We start from the raw sequence: 18,108 nt of genomic DNA, 5'->3' as shown, positions 1-18,108 counted from the left end.
AACAAAATCTAAAGTTACTCTTCCTTTAAACAGTGATTCCTACTGGCTATGTGCGGATTCCTGGTGGAGACCTGCCAAAATTCAGCCCCATGGCACACTGTGCTAGTGAATTCCCGAAGTTAACTCAGGATGTGTTCAAGTACTGTATCTTGGCTAGACCATACGTTTTTAGATCTTAAGATCATACCATGAATAGAATAAATTGATTTCCAATTTGGAGGGGACATTAAGTGAGCTCCACAACACACACAAAATTATACAGGAAGGAAAAAAAGATAGCTCCAGTACAGCTATTTGAGTCAATGCCAGATATGAAAGCATGAAGGCAAAACTGAGCCAAGAAAGTGCTGGGTACTACCACAATCTTCCTTGCATTTCTTTCTGCAGAGTTTAAACAGTGTCTTTGGATGCTGTTTTATTACTCCCTTTTGAAAATAAGTCTATCAAGTGACAGCATAAGACGACAGCTATATTAAAGGAGCACAGCATGTAGTTTTGGTGCCCATGTATTTAAATACATTCAGAGTCATCCTTTTGTTTCTCTATGTTCCAGAAGCTCCAGTTCCCCAGTATAAGAGAAGTCCTCAGAAGAAAAACTAGTTTCTGTTTTAAATACATCAATAATATCTCTTTTGTCTCAAAATCCAATTGCTCTCCCAAAATATCTTTTTCTTCCTGACCCCTAACATGTTATACAAACACAAAGTTAAGATAGCAGAGCTTTGTTCCATTCAAAGCAGTAACAGAGGGTGACAAGCAGAGCTCCCCAGCTTCCCCAGTACCTGCTTTGCATGATACAGCGTAACAATGGGATCCAACCTCTGGAGATCCAGCAGCAGATTCCAGTTTGAATGCCTCCCCTTAGGCCCCAACCTATCCTTTTTTTTTTTTTTTTTTTCTTCTTCCTTACACACCCACTCAGCACCTGCCTCTTGCTTTGATGGCCTGACCAGACATAAAAATGCAACCAGCCCACTCCTCCAGCATGACCCAGACAGAGGCAGCAGCTCCAGGGCAATATGCATCAGATCCAGCAACTCAGGAAACATTTGCCATACCAACAGCCATGTCCCATCTGCCCTGGGAGGAAAGGCTCCAAAAAACTAATCCAGTCAGAGGACTGCAAACTAGAACAGGGGAGGGAACGCCAGTGGGTTACACAACAAAAACAACAAAAAAACCCCAAAACCAAAAAAAGTCCCACAGAGCTCGCAACTGCCAAAAATCAGTCTCTAGAAGATTTTTCTGGGAGGTTTGGATTAACAGATAAAATTAGAACAGTACCATTTGGTGCAGTAGGTGGTGACCAGACACCGAAGTATTTTGGCAGATATTCCCGCAGCTCCAGAAGAATGCTGTCGCAACAGTTGGAGTCATAAACCTGAAATACATTAGGGAGGGGTGGAGAGATCATCAGTTTAGAACATCCATTTTATACTTCCAATTGTCCCATAACTATAATTTCCTATAGTCTTTGTTTTCATATGTTTAAGATTTCTACTTCATATTTAAAAGCCACACAAGATGAAGATTATAATTATCATAGTCCAACATAAATAAATGGTATCCATTCTTTCAAATTTTAAAAGTGGAAAAGATGCCTCAACTCTAAAAATAATTTACGTCTTACCTTGAATAAAAATCTAAACTATAGTTGTTAGCATCAAGCCTATTTAGCAACATGGGTGTTCTTCCATCCTGGATCCGAGATTGTACAGGATTACTACACTGCATCATATTCCCAAAGCTTTTTAAGCTGTATCAGGTAAAGTATAAAAAAAGCTCAGACCGGATAGTACTTCCTCATTTCCTCCAAAACAACTCATTCTGTAACTACATTACACAAACAATGCACAAATCAAATATTTTTTTTTTTATTTGCTTTACTGTTTTCAACATTCTTTTCAACTTCCATGAGAAAAACAACAGTTTGGGAACAGCAGCTGGTTTATATTCCTGAAGGAGTAGTTCTTTGCAGGGTTCAAATGAAGCCTTGGATACTATCTGCTATGGGATCACATGACTGTCACCAGTTTGCAGTGGTGTTGCTAAGAGGATTTAAAACCATCCCCTTGACCAGATTCCCCCCACTCTGCCCGAAGATCTAGTTACAGGTGTAGGCGATAGCCTATAGGATGGTTCAGCAGGCTTTGCAGACCAAAAGATCTATATCCACACAAGCACAGGTTACAATGATTATTATTGCATGTAGGAACCATCCCATCCTAACCCCCTTGCACCTACCCTACTTCTGACCGTATCACTCACGTCCTGTCCCTCAACTCCGCAGCAGCTGCACAGCAATACCACAGGCGCTGCACAGGAGCGACTAGGGCAAGCTGGTAATTTTGCTTTTACTTCAGCACGCAATGCACAGGAGTGCAGTCAGAAGCAACATAAAACATTATTTAAGGTGTTAACAGAGCTCTGCAGTTAGCTCAGCTCATTGCACCGAGATCCACATTTAACCATGGTGGGAGAGTATCTTGCAACAGAAACTACAAAATGTACGTATCACAAAATACATGCCTTTAGTGTTGTAATATTAATACACCCAGGGAGGGAAAAAAACCCCAGACCTGAAGTCCAGCTACTATTTTAAAGCATCAAGGCAAGCCTCAGCTATGACCACCAATGCCATGTAACTCTAGACAGAGCCTCATGCAGCAGCAGAATGTTAAAATTAGTCAGCGCAGGTTTCTGCTACATTTAGTTTTCATCACAGAAATCTCAAATGGGCAAACTCAGATCACCAGTGTGCTTCAAATGCACCCGTGTTCCACAGCCTTTATAGGTACATTTAAAACCCTCTCCTGGGCTTGTACCAGCCACAATTCTGACACCTTTATGCCAGCACTGTACTGGGCAGCGACCAAGGTGGTGATAAAACCAAATCCACACTGACTTTATGCTAAATAATTCAATTTGACACATTCCTTTAACTAGCTTATGGTTTAAGCCCCATTTTAAAGACCTTAAGGAGAAGGCTGAATCCTCAAAGCTCAAACTACACAAATACGTCCACAGGGTGATGCAAAACACTGACGTACACCTACCACCACACCCTCTACCACTACTGTCCCTATCTTAAGCTTAAGCATACAAAAGTTGCTGGGTGTTTATCTTACCAAGCACAGGGCACTGATCTCTTTTCACAGGCCCTGAGGACTACAGGTCTAGGGCTATTTTTCCTCCAAGTTAACACAAGCTGGTATGCTGATACACTTGTGCCCCAAGACAAAAAACCTTGCTTGTCCCTGGGATCAGTCGCTGCTGTTTATTTTCATTTAAGCAACATTTCTTTGCTGAGCCTCAGATGTTGCCAGCAGAAGACAAGTGTTTTCACCAGAAGACTGCAATGTGGCTTGATCTTACTAACTTCAGAAAAAAAAAAATTAAGGGTGGGAGAGAAGAGAAAAAAAATTAGCACCAAGCAAATGTTGAGGCACAGACCCATCCACTACTATCTTTTGTAATAGAGTTCACTGCTCACCACCATACAGACAGCTGTTTCTGGGCCAGGGCTCCAAGCACTGACCAGTGGATTTACTTCATGCTGTGGGTGTTTTCAGGTAAGTACTACAATCTCAATTATTATTTTTTTTTACTGTGGTAGTTTACTATCATAGCACCTCATAGCTAAGACAGGGAACTGCATTGCACCCAGCACAAATACTATTTTCCCAGGTGAATTTAGGCAGATCTGAGAGGCAGCAACCATCATGCATTATCACAGCCTTTACAGGGGAACATATATATGTACTTGGGACAGGACAAGAGAGAGAGATGGAAGCTTTAAGTGCAACAGACAAGGAGAAGAAACACTGAATGCAGCTGAAAAAAAACAGGCAAACATAATCAGAACTCATTTGCTTAACTTACTGGCCACAAGGTTCTGACCAAGTGACATGTCAGGAGACCACTCCCATGTTTTTAAGTCACTACTCTTGCTTTGACTTTAATCACAAACATTAGGCAATTGAACTTAGCAACTACCTACAAGTATGCTCCTGCGTATTTCAAACAGTAGGATACAAAAAAGATAGTCAGGTAATTTATAATGCAGTGTAATAGGCCAACATCAAGGCCAAATGAGGAAAAGAGCTCCAGGAATGGTATCTTCCAAGTAGTCTATCCTTTAATACACTGATGCAAGACATTTTAAACTGAGACAAAACTCACAGTAATACAGTGTTTAGTATCATTACTTCAGCATAACAGAACTAAGTGCATTATTTCTGTCTCTCAAGAAGTTATCTTGCTCCCAGAAACAGTAATAAACTCCCCTCATAAGTTTGACATAACATACACAAAGCACTTATTTGACTTTAATATAGACCTCAGTCTCAGCCAGTAATGTAGCTGCATGTCAAACAAGAATAAGCACTCAGTTAATAAAGATCAGAGGAAGTCATCTGGTGTGGGCAAAGCAACAAAACCAGGCATTTCAGGAATTACACTTATTTCTGTGCAGGAGAGAACCCCTTCTGCTCCTTAGAGAAGGACCTTGCAAATGGCACCCATGCCACGGGCACTTCTCATTCCATACAACCCGGTAGCAAGCTACATATTCAGGCATCGTTCAGAATGCCAAATATAAATCTATACATGACAAAACCATCCCTAAAATTACACAGAAAATTAACTGTGCACCTTACGCCCCCAAAGGTACCCAAAGGTATCACTACCAACATTGCTGGAAAACTCACGGAGGAGACAAGTTAGCACTTACCCCAGAACAACCTTTAGAAATAAGCCATTATATTTTTGCTTATATTGGCAATATTCCAATTTAATTTCAAGCAGCCCCATCTTTTTTTTTTTTTTTAATGTAACAACAGGTCCACTTCTCCAGCACAGGCTGACAAATCTAAGTTATTTCTGCTTTACTAGTAACTGTATTTAACATCTCCATCCAACAAATCAAGAACTGCAGAACAATCAGTGACAGCTCAGCCAGGGGAGGTATCCATTCGACGTATCACAGGCTACATTCTTCCAAAAGCACAAACTGGAGACATTAAATTTAATAACTGTTGGGCTTAAAAGCAAGTAAACAGGATGCTGACATTTGGAAGACTACAACATGACCATTACAAATTACAGCAACGAACTCATAGGAAGAATATGTCCCAGATATGTCCTGTGGCAGCTCAGATAGTCTAATAGGCACCATGAAGTCATAATTTCCAGTTACTTGGGACTTTTTAATTCCGAGGCAAATTTACCATCCCTTAGTTTTTAATCCAAAGTACGCTCTGTTTGTTTTGTTAAGTCTGATCCAAACAGATTCATCTGTTTTTTTATGCAAACAGGGGCTGCTTGGGAGAATGGGAATGCTCTTTTCCTTATTCATGACATTCAGGTTTTCTTGTTTTCTAAAGACTCACTAATCACATAAACAACAAAGGGAGGGTAAAACAAATGTTTGAATTTCAGCAGGAAACTAGTTCTGGCAGTACAGACCCGCCTTTAATTGTCTGGATGAGCAAATACCACCTTGACTGAGATGTAGTCTAAAGAGAATCTTCTCAAGGACGTTAGGAGTTGATTTAGAAGAATATGTATTTTAAGTTTGCATGTATTTTAAAGCTATTTGAGTAGGAAGCTTTAAACACCAGATTAAGCATGTCAGTTTGAAGCATTATCTTTTCTTATTGCCAGCTATCATAAACTGTCCCTAAAGGCAGTAGCACTATAGCTTGCAGAGTCTCAGCATACACAGCCAGCTGCCAGCATCAGCCAGAGTTCAGTTCCCAAATGCTTTTTTGGGGGTTCTGGGGGGGTGGGGAGCAGTTAATTAGTCACGCACTCAGTAGCAGATGCAAGATGTACAGGTGATAGTGCAATCTTAATTCTGTCTCCCAATGTGTATGCATTATGTTACAGATTTTAATTACTTGAGCACACAGTGCATTTCCCTCTGGGCTCCTACATCACCCAGTTACACCAGGCAAGTACAAGGGCCAAAAAAACTGAGGCTGAAACAGCAGCTGTGATTCTAGCAATTCCTATCTGCTTGGCTTTACAACTCAGATAGCCCTTGCATCGTTTTCTAAGTAGTACCATCACAGTTTGACTTGCAAGCATCCACAGTATTTGTTTCCACAAATATGACTGGAGTCAGCTCTGCTCAAATTCCAAGTATCTATACCAGAGTAATTCCAGAAGTTAAATATTTGTTAATGCCATTACACTAAATGCTATTAGATTGAATTGCTTATTTTACTATCTAATATATAGCTGTACTATACGTGAGATTGTCATCAGTATTCTCACTGAAGATGCCTACAGAAAGACAAAAAAAAGCTTCAAACAAATCAGGATATATTACCACAATTTGATCACCTAAGTGGATTTTCAATTAAGAATGGTGCACACTTGTGACAATCAAATCCTTCTTCCAGGAAAAAAAAAATAGCTAGGAGTTAGCCATCTCACCTTCCAAAAAAAAAAAAAAAATGAAGGATGTGGAATAAGCTTCAGAAATCTCCTGAAGAGATACTTATTTGGTCATGTTTACCAACCAGTCATTCTCTAGCAATGCCAAAAAAACAGTATGTCTTATTTCATCCACTTCCACATGTTTTATATAGTCAAATTTAGGCTGACCCTAGCAAGATTTGCAGCCCCAGGCATGGAATCATCTTTACAAGAGGCAAAGCAAACCCTGACCCATTTCTGCGGATGTGGCAGAGCTTCAAAACTTCAGCAGACAGAAGAAACCAAAAGGCATCAGTCAGACAGCCACCAGAGCAATGCTGAACAAATACCACAGTGGAGCCATGAGTGAAAAGCCACAGACACCATACGCAGCAAGTCACTCTGAAACAGTCAGAGTTAAGTTGGGTAGAGACAGATCATCCAGTCCCTCTTTCTTGCCAATAACCACTTACTACAGAGGCAAGGCAGTAATGTAGTTGGAAAGACATCAGCAGGCACACAACCCTACCCCATCACAAGCAGAAAAAGGTTGTTTCCTTCACAAGACAGCAAACTCTCATCTCATCTTTCATTCCACACGATTCCTGGGCAACTGAAGATTAACAATAAAGCAAGTTTAAATAATTTCCCCACACATGCCTACAATTGCTGCAAGCCACCGAGCTGAGCAGGCTGGTGGGCCCTCAGGACCTTCTCAGTCAAATTGCAAAATTAAAGATCATGTTTCATCACAAATCGCTTGCCACAGAAGTGAGCTTCCTCTTGCCCTTCAGTCTCTCCTAGGTTCACACAACTCACTAGCACAATCAGATGTTACATTGATCTTCAACTGCATAGAAGCCAGAGTCTTAATGAACTTGAAAGCTCTTTGAAGTCAGAGAATTTTTCCTTCAGAATGTGCAAAGCCTGACCCCTCAGGCACCACTATCCAATTCATCTTTTTCTTAAAAAAAACAAAACAAAAAAACCCAAAACTCTTTAAGAATATAGACAGGGAAACGTAGGTGTTTGTATTTACATCAACAGCACAAACACCTGTTAAGCAGTGTCCTAAGGAGGTTACCAGACTCTTACATGAGTGTAATTCAAAAGTACATGGCAAATCACACATCAAGGTCTCCACTCCAAAATCTACGTTCCTTTGGTTCACTTATGTCAATGTGCATATATGACAGACTGAAATAGAGTTCACATTAGGTACTCTCCACTAGAGGCCAAAATAAAGAGAAGACAGCCTAACAAAAAGTGGTTAAGACATACTACCATTGGTCACCTGATAAGGAAGTTTCAATTTTAACACACTTGTCCCATTCTTACTTACTCTTCCTTCTTAGTTTGACAACACTTACCAACAGAGCTGAGCTGACGCTGTCCTGAAATTACCCACTGCAAAAACTCAAGCTACCAGCAGCCAGAGAGATCCAGCAAATTGCAAGACAAAAAGTCAAGTCACTTTGCCACTTCATACCTCCCTTGAAGAGGTATGGTACAACCAGTTTTCTCATCTATCTATACAACTGTTGTGCCAAAACCCAGCTCTATTACTGCAATGCACTAAGCTGTGCAACATGAATACTATTTAGCATTTTAAGGGAAGACATGGACCTGGTTCGAAACCAGCACCTTGACATACCCAAATCCTCACAGATGCAAAAGCAAGTTGAACAAAGACAACAGCAAGAGTCTTTTCATACAAATTTTCTGCTCCAAGATACTGTATTTTAAGCAACACCAACTATTCAAGAGTTGAAGCTTAAATTATCACTGAAAGTGAAACGGCGGAACAGTAGGACAAAGGGGTAAATAAGCCAGTATGACTGCCCCACTTTCTGAGAACATTAATAAGCATTACCCTTTGTTTCTGGAAAGCCATCTGATAACAGCTGAAGATCCAAACTAGGGAGCAACAGAGAACAAAGGGAGAGAGGAACCCTGAAGCAGTTAAACAGGCAAAATTTAATTTTACATTTCAAAGAGACAGAAAGGGGAACCAAGTCCTGACAGACATATGTTGGGTTGGTTTTTTCCTAATACTGCAAAAGGCAGCCCTCACAAAGAATTTACTGCAGCATTAGCCTAAAGGTGCAGCTTCACGGTAATTAAGAGCCAGGGCTACCATACTCTAACACACATTTTCATCCACTTCTCTGCGGCAGTGTCAGCATCCAGCTGGTCCTGCAGCCTGCTGAGCACCCTGAGTTGGCTTACTGCCTCATTACCAGGCCAAGGCACTCCACTGAAACTGCCATTTAAGTACATCTACCATCAATACTCCTGAAAAAAAATAATCATGTCAATACCTTCCTTTAAAAAACACCTGTTTGGGCTTCCCTTAATTTTGACAATTTTGTTCATCTAAATTATTTGCATTTTAACAGCAACTATGTATTTTACCATCTTCTAGTATACCCTACCCCTTACTCCAGAATACTCAACTCCCACCTGCAGCCAGGTATCCAAAATTATCATTTCAAGGACTACTCTGCAAATGTTACATCAGATTTGTAGTCTCAGTTTCTACATCAAAAGCTCCTCTGCCAGCACGAGCTCTACTTTGCCATGAGAACACTTGCCAAGAGACAGGCAGCTAGTAATAACCTCTTCATTTTACTATTTTTATTAATTTTTTTTTTAACAGACAGAGAAGAATGGTACCTACTAACAGGAATTTTACATGATGGCTTATGATTCTGGAGAAGTATGCAATGGCTCCTTCCATGACGATCAAAAATAACAGCCCAAAAGCTATTCTGATGTTTTCTACCCAAGTAGAGTGGTTTTCAGTTGTTAGAGAACATAGACTAACATCAAAATAGCTGGTTTGTAATAACTAGAGTTATTTTTTTGTTTGCTTTGAATAAGTAACTCTTTAGGGTCCCACCTATACATTTGACTGTGTAAAACTAAGTTACAAAATCAGCTATGAGCCCACATCTTCCTTTCACTAACTCGTCTGCTGCACAAGCACATTGGCTGTTGCTTCCCAAACCTGCTAACAACCTCCTTGCTCACCCCTGTCAAGACAGGAAAGCAGCAGTGCTAGCTTGTGCTGGAATCGGGGGTGGAAAGGAGGAAACAAAGAAAACCAGCAATAACACCACTAAGAAACCTCAGGAATCCTTTGATCAGAGTCTGCTCCAGTAAGGCAGAGCAAAAAAATCTGGGTAAGTGGATTCTGTTACACCCGGGCATGGTGAGCAAAGTCATTTGCTTTGCTTTCTCAAGAAGATTTTTATATATATAAACATATATGTGTGTGTGTATATTGCACCTATATAAACACATATATATTTATGTATGTGTATATATACATATATTTATGTAATATACACACACTCAGAAAAATAAATACTCAAAGACTGAAAAATAATTGCTACCAAATTGCTCCCTAAGTATCGGATATTACCGGAATTTTAACAACCATGTTATATACACAGTGGGACATTCAACATAATATTTAATGGAGTTTTTCATTTACTTATGGTTCATCTGGTACCTGGAAGACCAAGAACACACCAAAACATTGCATTACATTTCCACCGTATGCACTGGAGATTCACATCTCTTTCCACACATACACAGTTCTAGCTTTATGCAATATTCTCATATTAAAAGCCTTTTTTTTTTTAATCTGAAAACTGGAATTCTTGTTTTCAGAGACTGAATTTATTTTCCTTTTCTTTCAAGGAGGCAACCTACGCTTTCCTCAATCCCATACTGGCAGCCTACCAACCATATCTTTATTTTTAAATAAACTTAAAATGCACAAAGTACTGTATTTCTGTATAACACCAACATACCTTCAGTAATTTGATCCATATTCTGAAAGATTCATAACTCAATTCACTTTTAAACAGTATTTGATCCCGTCTGAAAAAGTCAGTGCTTGCATGACTAACACAGAAGGAGCACTGCACTCTTTTAACTTAATCCATTTTAACGTACTTGGATATGCACATTAAAGCTATGCATTTTTGCTTTATTTTCAGCCAGATCTACTCTCGGGAAGGAATATTGCTTAAAATCAGGTTGGTAAGAGAACTGGGGTTTTTTTGTCCTGCTTACATAGCATCGACTGTAGACTACTCAAGCCTGTTAGCTACCCCACCTAGTAGCTCCCCAACAGCATCAAATTGCAATAATGGCCCTTTATGGTTTCCTTTTGTGAGGTTTTCTTAAGATTTAATAAAGCTGGTTGTAGATTATTCTGTGGCACACAACATACAAGGAGCACAGGGAACAGATGCTCACTGTTAACCTTCTACCGTGCAGTGCATCCCCTTCAAGCTTTTCTTGCTACAGGGTGCAAGAATCACAAAAATCTGCCGTATTTTTTAAGTCTTACTGTCCTGGTACAGTAGGCTTTCAGTCATTTAATAGTGACCTGAAGTACATAAAATGTCAGTGTTTATAGGACAGTAGTAGAAACCCAGCAGATTTAGACCTACACTTCATTCTTCACCTCTCCTAGACAACTCCTAATGTGAAAGAGATATGAATACATCCTGACAGTATTTCACAATTTGATCAAAAAGCCATTTTCTTCTCATTAGCTGATGAGTCCTGCGCGTCCTTCTTTTTATTACAATACTTTTGTCCAGGATCATGGTTTAAAGTATAGAGTGTGAGGCAATTTCACACACTGGTTTGGGAACTTAAATTTGCTTATTTCCCCTGCAGAACACAAACCCTCCCAGTCAGTTTCTCAGCAGGAAGAATGCTGCCAAGGGCAGAAATGGACTGTATCAGAACGTGCCCACCACATTTGCAAACAGGTAATTTGCACACTTCAGTACCGCTACCTCTTACTGGAAATGCAGCAGGTCTGGATGTAACAGAATGAGACACGGCTAAAGACAGCCCTTCAGGATACTGAGCTACAGTTCTGAATGCAATAGTAAAGAAAGGTTTGGGCAAAGCACTGCATCCCCAATGTAAGATGTTAAGAAAACCGGGCATCCTTTTTCTCCAAGCTTTGTCCATACAAGACTGACAAATCAGAACCTCAGCTGGAGACTTGATCACAGGATAAGGATATTTTAGTACACAATAGCAGCATGATGGCCATCATCCACTCCTTTTTCAGTCAAAGATAATAATCTAAATCAAGACTATAAAACCCATTAACTGAGTTCACAAAATAGGGTAATTCATCCTGAAGCAAGACATACTTTGCCTCCCCAATTCCCTTCTTTTTCCGTCACTAGCAGAGAACAGTTTACAGAACACATACTGCCTTATCGTGATTTGTGCTATATAGTCTGAAAGGGGGCTGAGCCTTATGAGTCAGTTCTTGCAACTCTATGCAAAAGCTTCCAGGCCAAAACACATCTTTCAGGCTGCTGGCTTGATTTTGTACCATGGAGGGGGAGGGAAGTCACCAGAAGTCTTCTGCACTGCCTTAAGCTGCTTGAATACTAATTAGAATTAGACAATGCAAAAAAGAAGCAAGCAAGCATCAAGCACTAATGAAAAGCCACTGCACAGGACTAGTGGCAGGTTATTGAGAATGAAATAAACAGTAAAGAGAAGATTATTGATAATGGTCCAAAGGGGCATACTTCCCATGTTTCTTCTCTGTAACCACAGAAGCACAAGAAACTATGACTTCAGGAATATTAACATAATTGGGTCTTCACTAACATGTTATCCTCTGGTCACAAACTCAAAGACTAACAACTGTTACAAGACAGACAGAAGAAGTTGCACAAACAATATTAAATCTGCCTTATGTCAGGTTGCAAAATTACTAAGTTCTTTAGAGGAAACAAAACAGAAAGACAGGTCATTGCCCTATTGAAAGCTGCATTATAATGCATCCAACAAAAGTTCAGAAGAACAATTGTGCGGGCAACCATGAAACCATTACTTCCTAGCTTTCAAGTGCTTGACTCTCACCTAAGTAACGTAAATCTCTTTTACATGCTGGAGCTATTTGTGTGTCTTACATCCTGGCTTTGTTTTCAGGACATTTAACAGAAGTGAAAAACAATTTCCATTATCTACAGTGGTAACCGCTTCCTTGCATTCATATTATATGGCAGCAGGGCTTGAACCCTGAACTTTCAGACTACTGCTACAGCAGCTAACAAAACCATTAGTAATTGGCAATGGGTGGAAGATCTGTTATCCAGAAGGGCCAGCTGACTAGCCTGATTATCTTTTCCCGATGCTACGTGGGGTGAATCAGATCCCTTGGTTCCCAAGCACCGGGATAGAGGTAGAATGCTACTAGACCTGAGCTGGGACTGGGAGAACTCCATCCACCTTTTCATTCCAATCCTCCCAAAACTACCCTTGCACTCTGGGACAAGGGTATCCGACAGTTCAGCTCAGAGTTGTGTTACAGCAGCCTTGGAAACCTTATAGTACTGCAGGTATGTTACTTGGAGCCATGACTTTGCAACATCACAAGAACCAGCTATGACAATTCTGATACGCAGCCACTAGCAAACAGAGGGGGACAAAAAATGTAAGCACTGGAAGTTGTCCATGCTGCAAGAGCCTTCTCAGGACAGTTTTCAGTAGGCAGGATGAGGGGCCAAGGCGTACTACTCATACCCCAAGCATCACGCTGTCACCATCGAAAAGCAGAAGGCCAATTCAAGTAAAAGTTTACAGGAACATTTATTGATCTGCTAATCATAAAATCCCAGTTTATTAACTACCGCGTTAGCAACCTTCAAAACTTCAGTATGCCACACTCAGAACACAGACACACAGTAAACAGAAGGTTACAGCCCCACCAAGCAAATGCCAGAAATCAGAAGTGAAAGAGCTGCCATTTCAAAACAGTTCAGCGACCTTCTCCTGTTCTGTTGAACCCAAGTAACACTCCACCTCTTAGTGCTAAACACACAGCTTGTAGGAAACTGCAGTCACGAAGGTAACCTCAACAACTGTAAATTCTCTTTTCCTCAGTTTTAAATACTTGCAGCCCAGGCTCTGTCCTTTTCTGCCTGCAAAAGCATCTGCCCCGTTTTAAGCCTGACATTCCAGCTTCCCCTCTTCAGGGCATCAACAGGACAGCAGTTTCTGCAACACTACATACTTGATGTGTCAATTTAAGAAAAACCTCGTGCTGAAGAGGATAGCTCTTAAATGGGAAGAGTTATGCTAGCACACAGTGCTCTTGGATACAGCCTGGCATGTCTGAGACAAGAGCTCTGTACCCAGCTATGCAAGGTTTTACCTCATACAGTAAGTGACTGCACTAACTTTGTCAAAGGATGTTTTTCCTTCTGTTCCCCACTCAGCTGCCAGAAGAGATCACCATAGGAGGGCTGATGGGCTTCTTCCCTCTCCCCAACACTGCTGAATTAAATCAGACTGTTTCAGTTTGTATAAATGCACCCTGGCATAAAGCAAGCTGAAGCCAAATACTAAAACACAGCAACTAGTAGCCTGCTTTAGTGGATTTCTTAGCATGCATGTGTAGGCAGCCTACCATAAACACATACTGCCTTTTAACAATTAATTTTCTTTAGTGGAAATGGGTCACTACTACATAATATATTACATTTCCAAACACTATTTTCCTGTTTCCACATCTCTGTGTGCCACTCCCTCCTGAAACTCCTTTAAAAAAAAAAAAAAAGCAGGCCTTTAGAGTGCCTCCACCTACAGGTTCTCACCAAGTATTTCCATTAGATGGAAACTGTTGCAGACTATAGAGTCCTGAAAAAACACAACCCTCCAATTTTTTTTTCATTCCCTTGTGCTCATACCTATCCAAAACAAAGTATCTTGTAGCTATTCAAGGTTAAAAAAACTCCAGATTTTTTACCCAGATAAGGCTACCAGAAGACCTGCTAGAACACTCCACGGTTATGCAGCCAATGTTTGTGAGAAGTTCATGCCCTCAGGTACAGGAAGGGAGTTTGCACAAACTAAATTAAAATGTTATTATTTTCATTTAATAATTACTCATATTTACAGAACTCAGTAGGAAGCAGACATTACCATTGGAAAGTCACACTCCAATGACAAATTAAGCAACAGATAGTAAGTTACTAACAATTACTACAAACCGCTCATTGTTCCACTACATTTTATCATGGGAAGGCTTCACAATCACCTTGTCACATTCTGTGTTTCCCCTCCCTCACAACACAGAACCATGGCAAGCCACTTCCCCATCAGCAGAGAATGACACATATTGCTGTAGCAGAGATAAAAGTCTGGTTTACTTGGTGAAATAATCTCTTAAGAAAGGAGACCTGTATTTAGAGGGTGGGTTGGTTTTGTTGGTTTTTTTAAACTGCTAAACTGAAAATACACTATCAGGAACACAGGAAGGTAACCTAATGGCAGTCTGAGTAGGAATTAAATGAGAGATTTTTCCAGTTTTCCACCTTGACAGAGACCTGTGAAATTCTTCAACATCTTAACTTGCCACCATTTCTGAGCAGGTTTTAGATCACTATTAGTATTTTGCACTACAGTGTCTTGCTCAAGTTTCCATGCCAAAAAGAGAAGCCCATTTTGTTTGGGCTCTACCAGTCAGCACTCAGCTTCATGTTCAATAGAAAATAACCCATCAAAAACCATGGGAAGAAACTTCTGGTGATTCATGGACACAGACTATGGCCCTCTGTCATGTTCACCCATCCAGCTGAACGCAAATCTAGCAACTTCAGAAGAGAAGAATGTCTTGACCAGAATGAAGATGGTATCTGCCTGGTGTCAGGTTAAATATATCAGAGTTAGTCAAACTTGTCTCTTAAAGCCTCGTAATCTCCTATCATGACACACTCCCTGCAACCTCCAGCTCACAAGCACTCAGACTGCATGCTGAAATACCACTTCCTGGTCACTGATGGTTACTGGAAGACGCTTCTGCCTCAAATCTCTGATAGATGCTCTCCAGCCAACTTGTGCAGCTGAAACTGAGACACTCTCATCTTCTTGCTACTGAGGTTCTTAATTACTTCAGCTGAGGTGAGCTTTACCCCTAAGTAAAAAAAAAAAAACAAAACACTTTTTCTGGGCCAGGTACTGAGGTACTAATCTTAATTCAGGCCAGGGTAAGGTAGCATGCAAAGGAAGCAGTAATTGATCTATCACTACAGACAGAACAGATATAAGCACATATGGAAAAGCAGGTGCAGAAATTAAGTCACAATTAATCCACATATACTAATGGGCAACCATTATTACCATCTTACCAACGGACTTACTGTCTAGGCCTGACAAAGTGACAGCCTGGGATACAGTACTCTTGTTTCACCCGTTCTATTTCTGCACTGTTTCTCACCACCTCCTGTACTAGACCACCTGGTAAACAACCCCTTGTCTCAAGGACTGGTAAAGTTCTCCTTCCCCCATTCTCTGGAGGCTCACTAGCCCACTCCAAGGTGATAACGTCTCTTTGATTATAAGATGTGTTGAGCTCAGGCACCGAAACAGGGCAATCTTGCTGTTGTTCCCACTGCCCCCACAGTTTAATCACTAAAACTGATAGACTACGAACACAAGGAAGTTTTGCCATCTTTTAGGGAAATCAGATCAGTTCATCGTGTCCAAAAAGCACCAGCACAGGACAGGACAAAGTAAAGGACAAGAACGGCAAGAAAGGCTTTTCCCTCTTGGCAGCAACGAGCTATTCTATCAAGCTGTATGTGAACCTGTACCTTACAATGAACCTCACAATCCACAGTAATCCTCATCTTGTAACAATGACAGGCAGCGCTTGGGTGTCTATATCCCACATCACATGGTTCTGGCCTGACAGCAAACATGATAGTAGTTAATCACCGAGAAGCGATAAATCCCCAAGACCTTTCTCCTGTACTTTCACCTACATAACATACAGGCATTTGCTCTCCTTCCCTTCTCCCACAAAAAGCCATTCTAGTTCACGCACAACTAGTTCCGTATACACCCTTCCCTTTCTCCCATTATTTTTTGAGAATTGCCCAAGCCCTTTCACAAATAGCTTATAACCAAAAAAAACTTAGTGTCAGAAGCAACCTGGCAAGGCCCTGGCATGCATAATTGAACCTAACTTTGCAAGTTACCAGCATCGAGACCAACTTCTTCCACTGTGTCGTGGCACAGTAACAAGGGCGCTAACACAGACCTCTTCCTTGAAGATTTTGCCCAGGGTCTTGCTCACAGCTTGTCATGGCAGTGTAAGCAACAGGCAAAATGATAAAGCCTGTGTTGTGAACGGTTAACATCTAGGCAATGCTCAAGCTTACCCTCCTTATGCACTGCCTTTAGACAGTGATAGCACATTACTGTCCATCCCTCAGGATTTCACAGAAGAGTAAGTGGCCTGACACTCAAAAGAGTCTGTTCAAACTTCCTCCTTCTGCTGAAGAGTTACTGCTTAGGCTGGACTGCAACTTTCTTAACCTCATCTAAATGACAGTCACTGAGAAACCTCAGAGAAATATTTACATTTCCATTTAACTGGCTCCTGCTGAGCTCCTACTAACTCAAGAGCTGCTGTTTTGTCTAGCAGTCCCATCAGGAGAATTATCGAATAATTCTAGCATGCAAACACATTCTTCACCTAGAGCACACTGCTCAGCCGGTTTTAATGTGAGGCACTTCCACAAAATACTTAAGGTCTTCTGATATTTTTTTTTCCTAGAAGGATATTCAAGTTAACCACGAAAAAAACCCCAACCACCAAACACCGCAACAAAAAGAGGGTCTCAAGACTCCTCTCTCATCCTGCATACAGTTCTTCATACTGAATAAGCCATAGAAAGGGATGACACATCAAGCTGATACAGAAAGAACACGTGACAGACTATCACCGGCAGTTAGGTCGGTAAGAGAAAGCAGCTCTAAAACCAGTTTACCCTCATAGACAACAAGCAACAACTCTCCTGATTTATGTTATTAAATTTAATGATAAGCAAACTGAACATAAGCAATAGGAAAATTGCAACAAACTACAGTTAAAAACTGGAGAGATTCACTTTTTATTGACTAAAGCAGTGTCTTGCTTAAGAAAGAAAGTGTGCTGGCTTTGAAACCTTTGGGTGCGACAGAAGGAAGTTGCTGCCCTGGGTCAGTGATGAGTGTTGCCTATTACCTGATACAGAGTTGGTGTCCATCACCACTGCCACTCTACAATTGCTCTGAGACCCAGGAGCTGAGTTTTAATACAGTGAACAGTTTTAATACAGTCAACAGAGCCATATTTCTAGCAGTAAACCAGACTAGGTGGAAGACTAAGACATGCTAAGTTTAGATGGAACCCATTCTGAGACACTCGGCATCATGAGAAAGATGGGATCAAATATACCACCTTTTAATCATAGACGGAAATAATACAAGTCTTTTCAATAAAATCTTAGATGCTGTGAAAACCCTGCTGTCCCATGAGCAAACGAGCAAGCTTAAATCCTGCAAGTGAAGTAGCTTTGGCAGATGGACAGATATTCAAAGAAGAGGAAGTTCTAGAAAGCACACAGATACCACGACAAGGCTGTTGGTGACCTACCATTCAGATATTTCTGTTGCACTTTCCCAGCCACAACAATAAGGGTGTACTTCTACGGGAAGGCACACCCATTTCACCCACAGCAAGCCAGCTCCCTCCACCCTGCAGGACGCTCACCTTGTTGTAGAACTCCTGCTCCCTGGGACCACGAGGTGGTGGCTGCAGCTGCTTCAGGACAGTCCCATCTGGATGCTGCAGTATAC

The 18,108-nt window shown here is 40.9% G+C and overlaps 1 protein-coding gene across 1 annotated transcript in view; it reads right to left on the bottom strand.

Moving 5' to 3' along the window:
- IPMK (inositol polyphosphate multikinase) overlaps positions 1-18,108 on the bottom strand; it is a 44,262-nt gene that overhangs the window by 21,240 nt on the left and 4,914 nt on the right. Inside the window, exons 2-3 of the mRNA XM_037399991.1 lie at positions 18,023-18,108; positions 1,285-1,381 (exon numbers count right to left, since the gene is read on the bottom strand). Of these exons, the coding sequence (XP_037255888.1) occupies positions 1,285-1,381; positions 18,023-18,108 (183 nt within the window). The remainder of the gene's footprint in view (positions 1-1,284; positions 1,382-18,022) is intronic.

The sequence above is a fragment of the Falco rusticolus genome, chromosome 9 (genome assembly GCF_015220075.1).
Source record: "Falco rusticolus isolate bFalRus1 chromosome 9, bFalRus1.pri, whole genome shotgun sequence".
NCBI lineage: Eukaryota > Metazoa > Chordata > Aves > Falconiformes > Falconidae > Falco > Falco rusticolus.
This window is presented reverse-complemented; position numbering and strand designations above follow the sequence as displayed.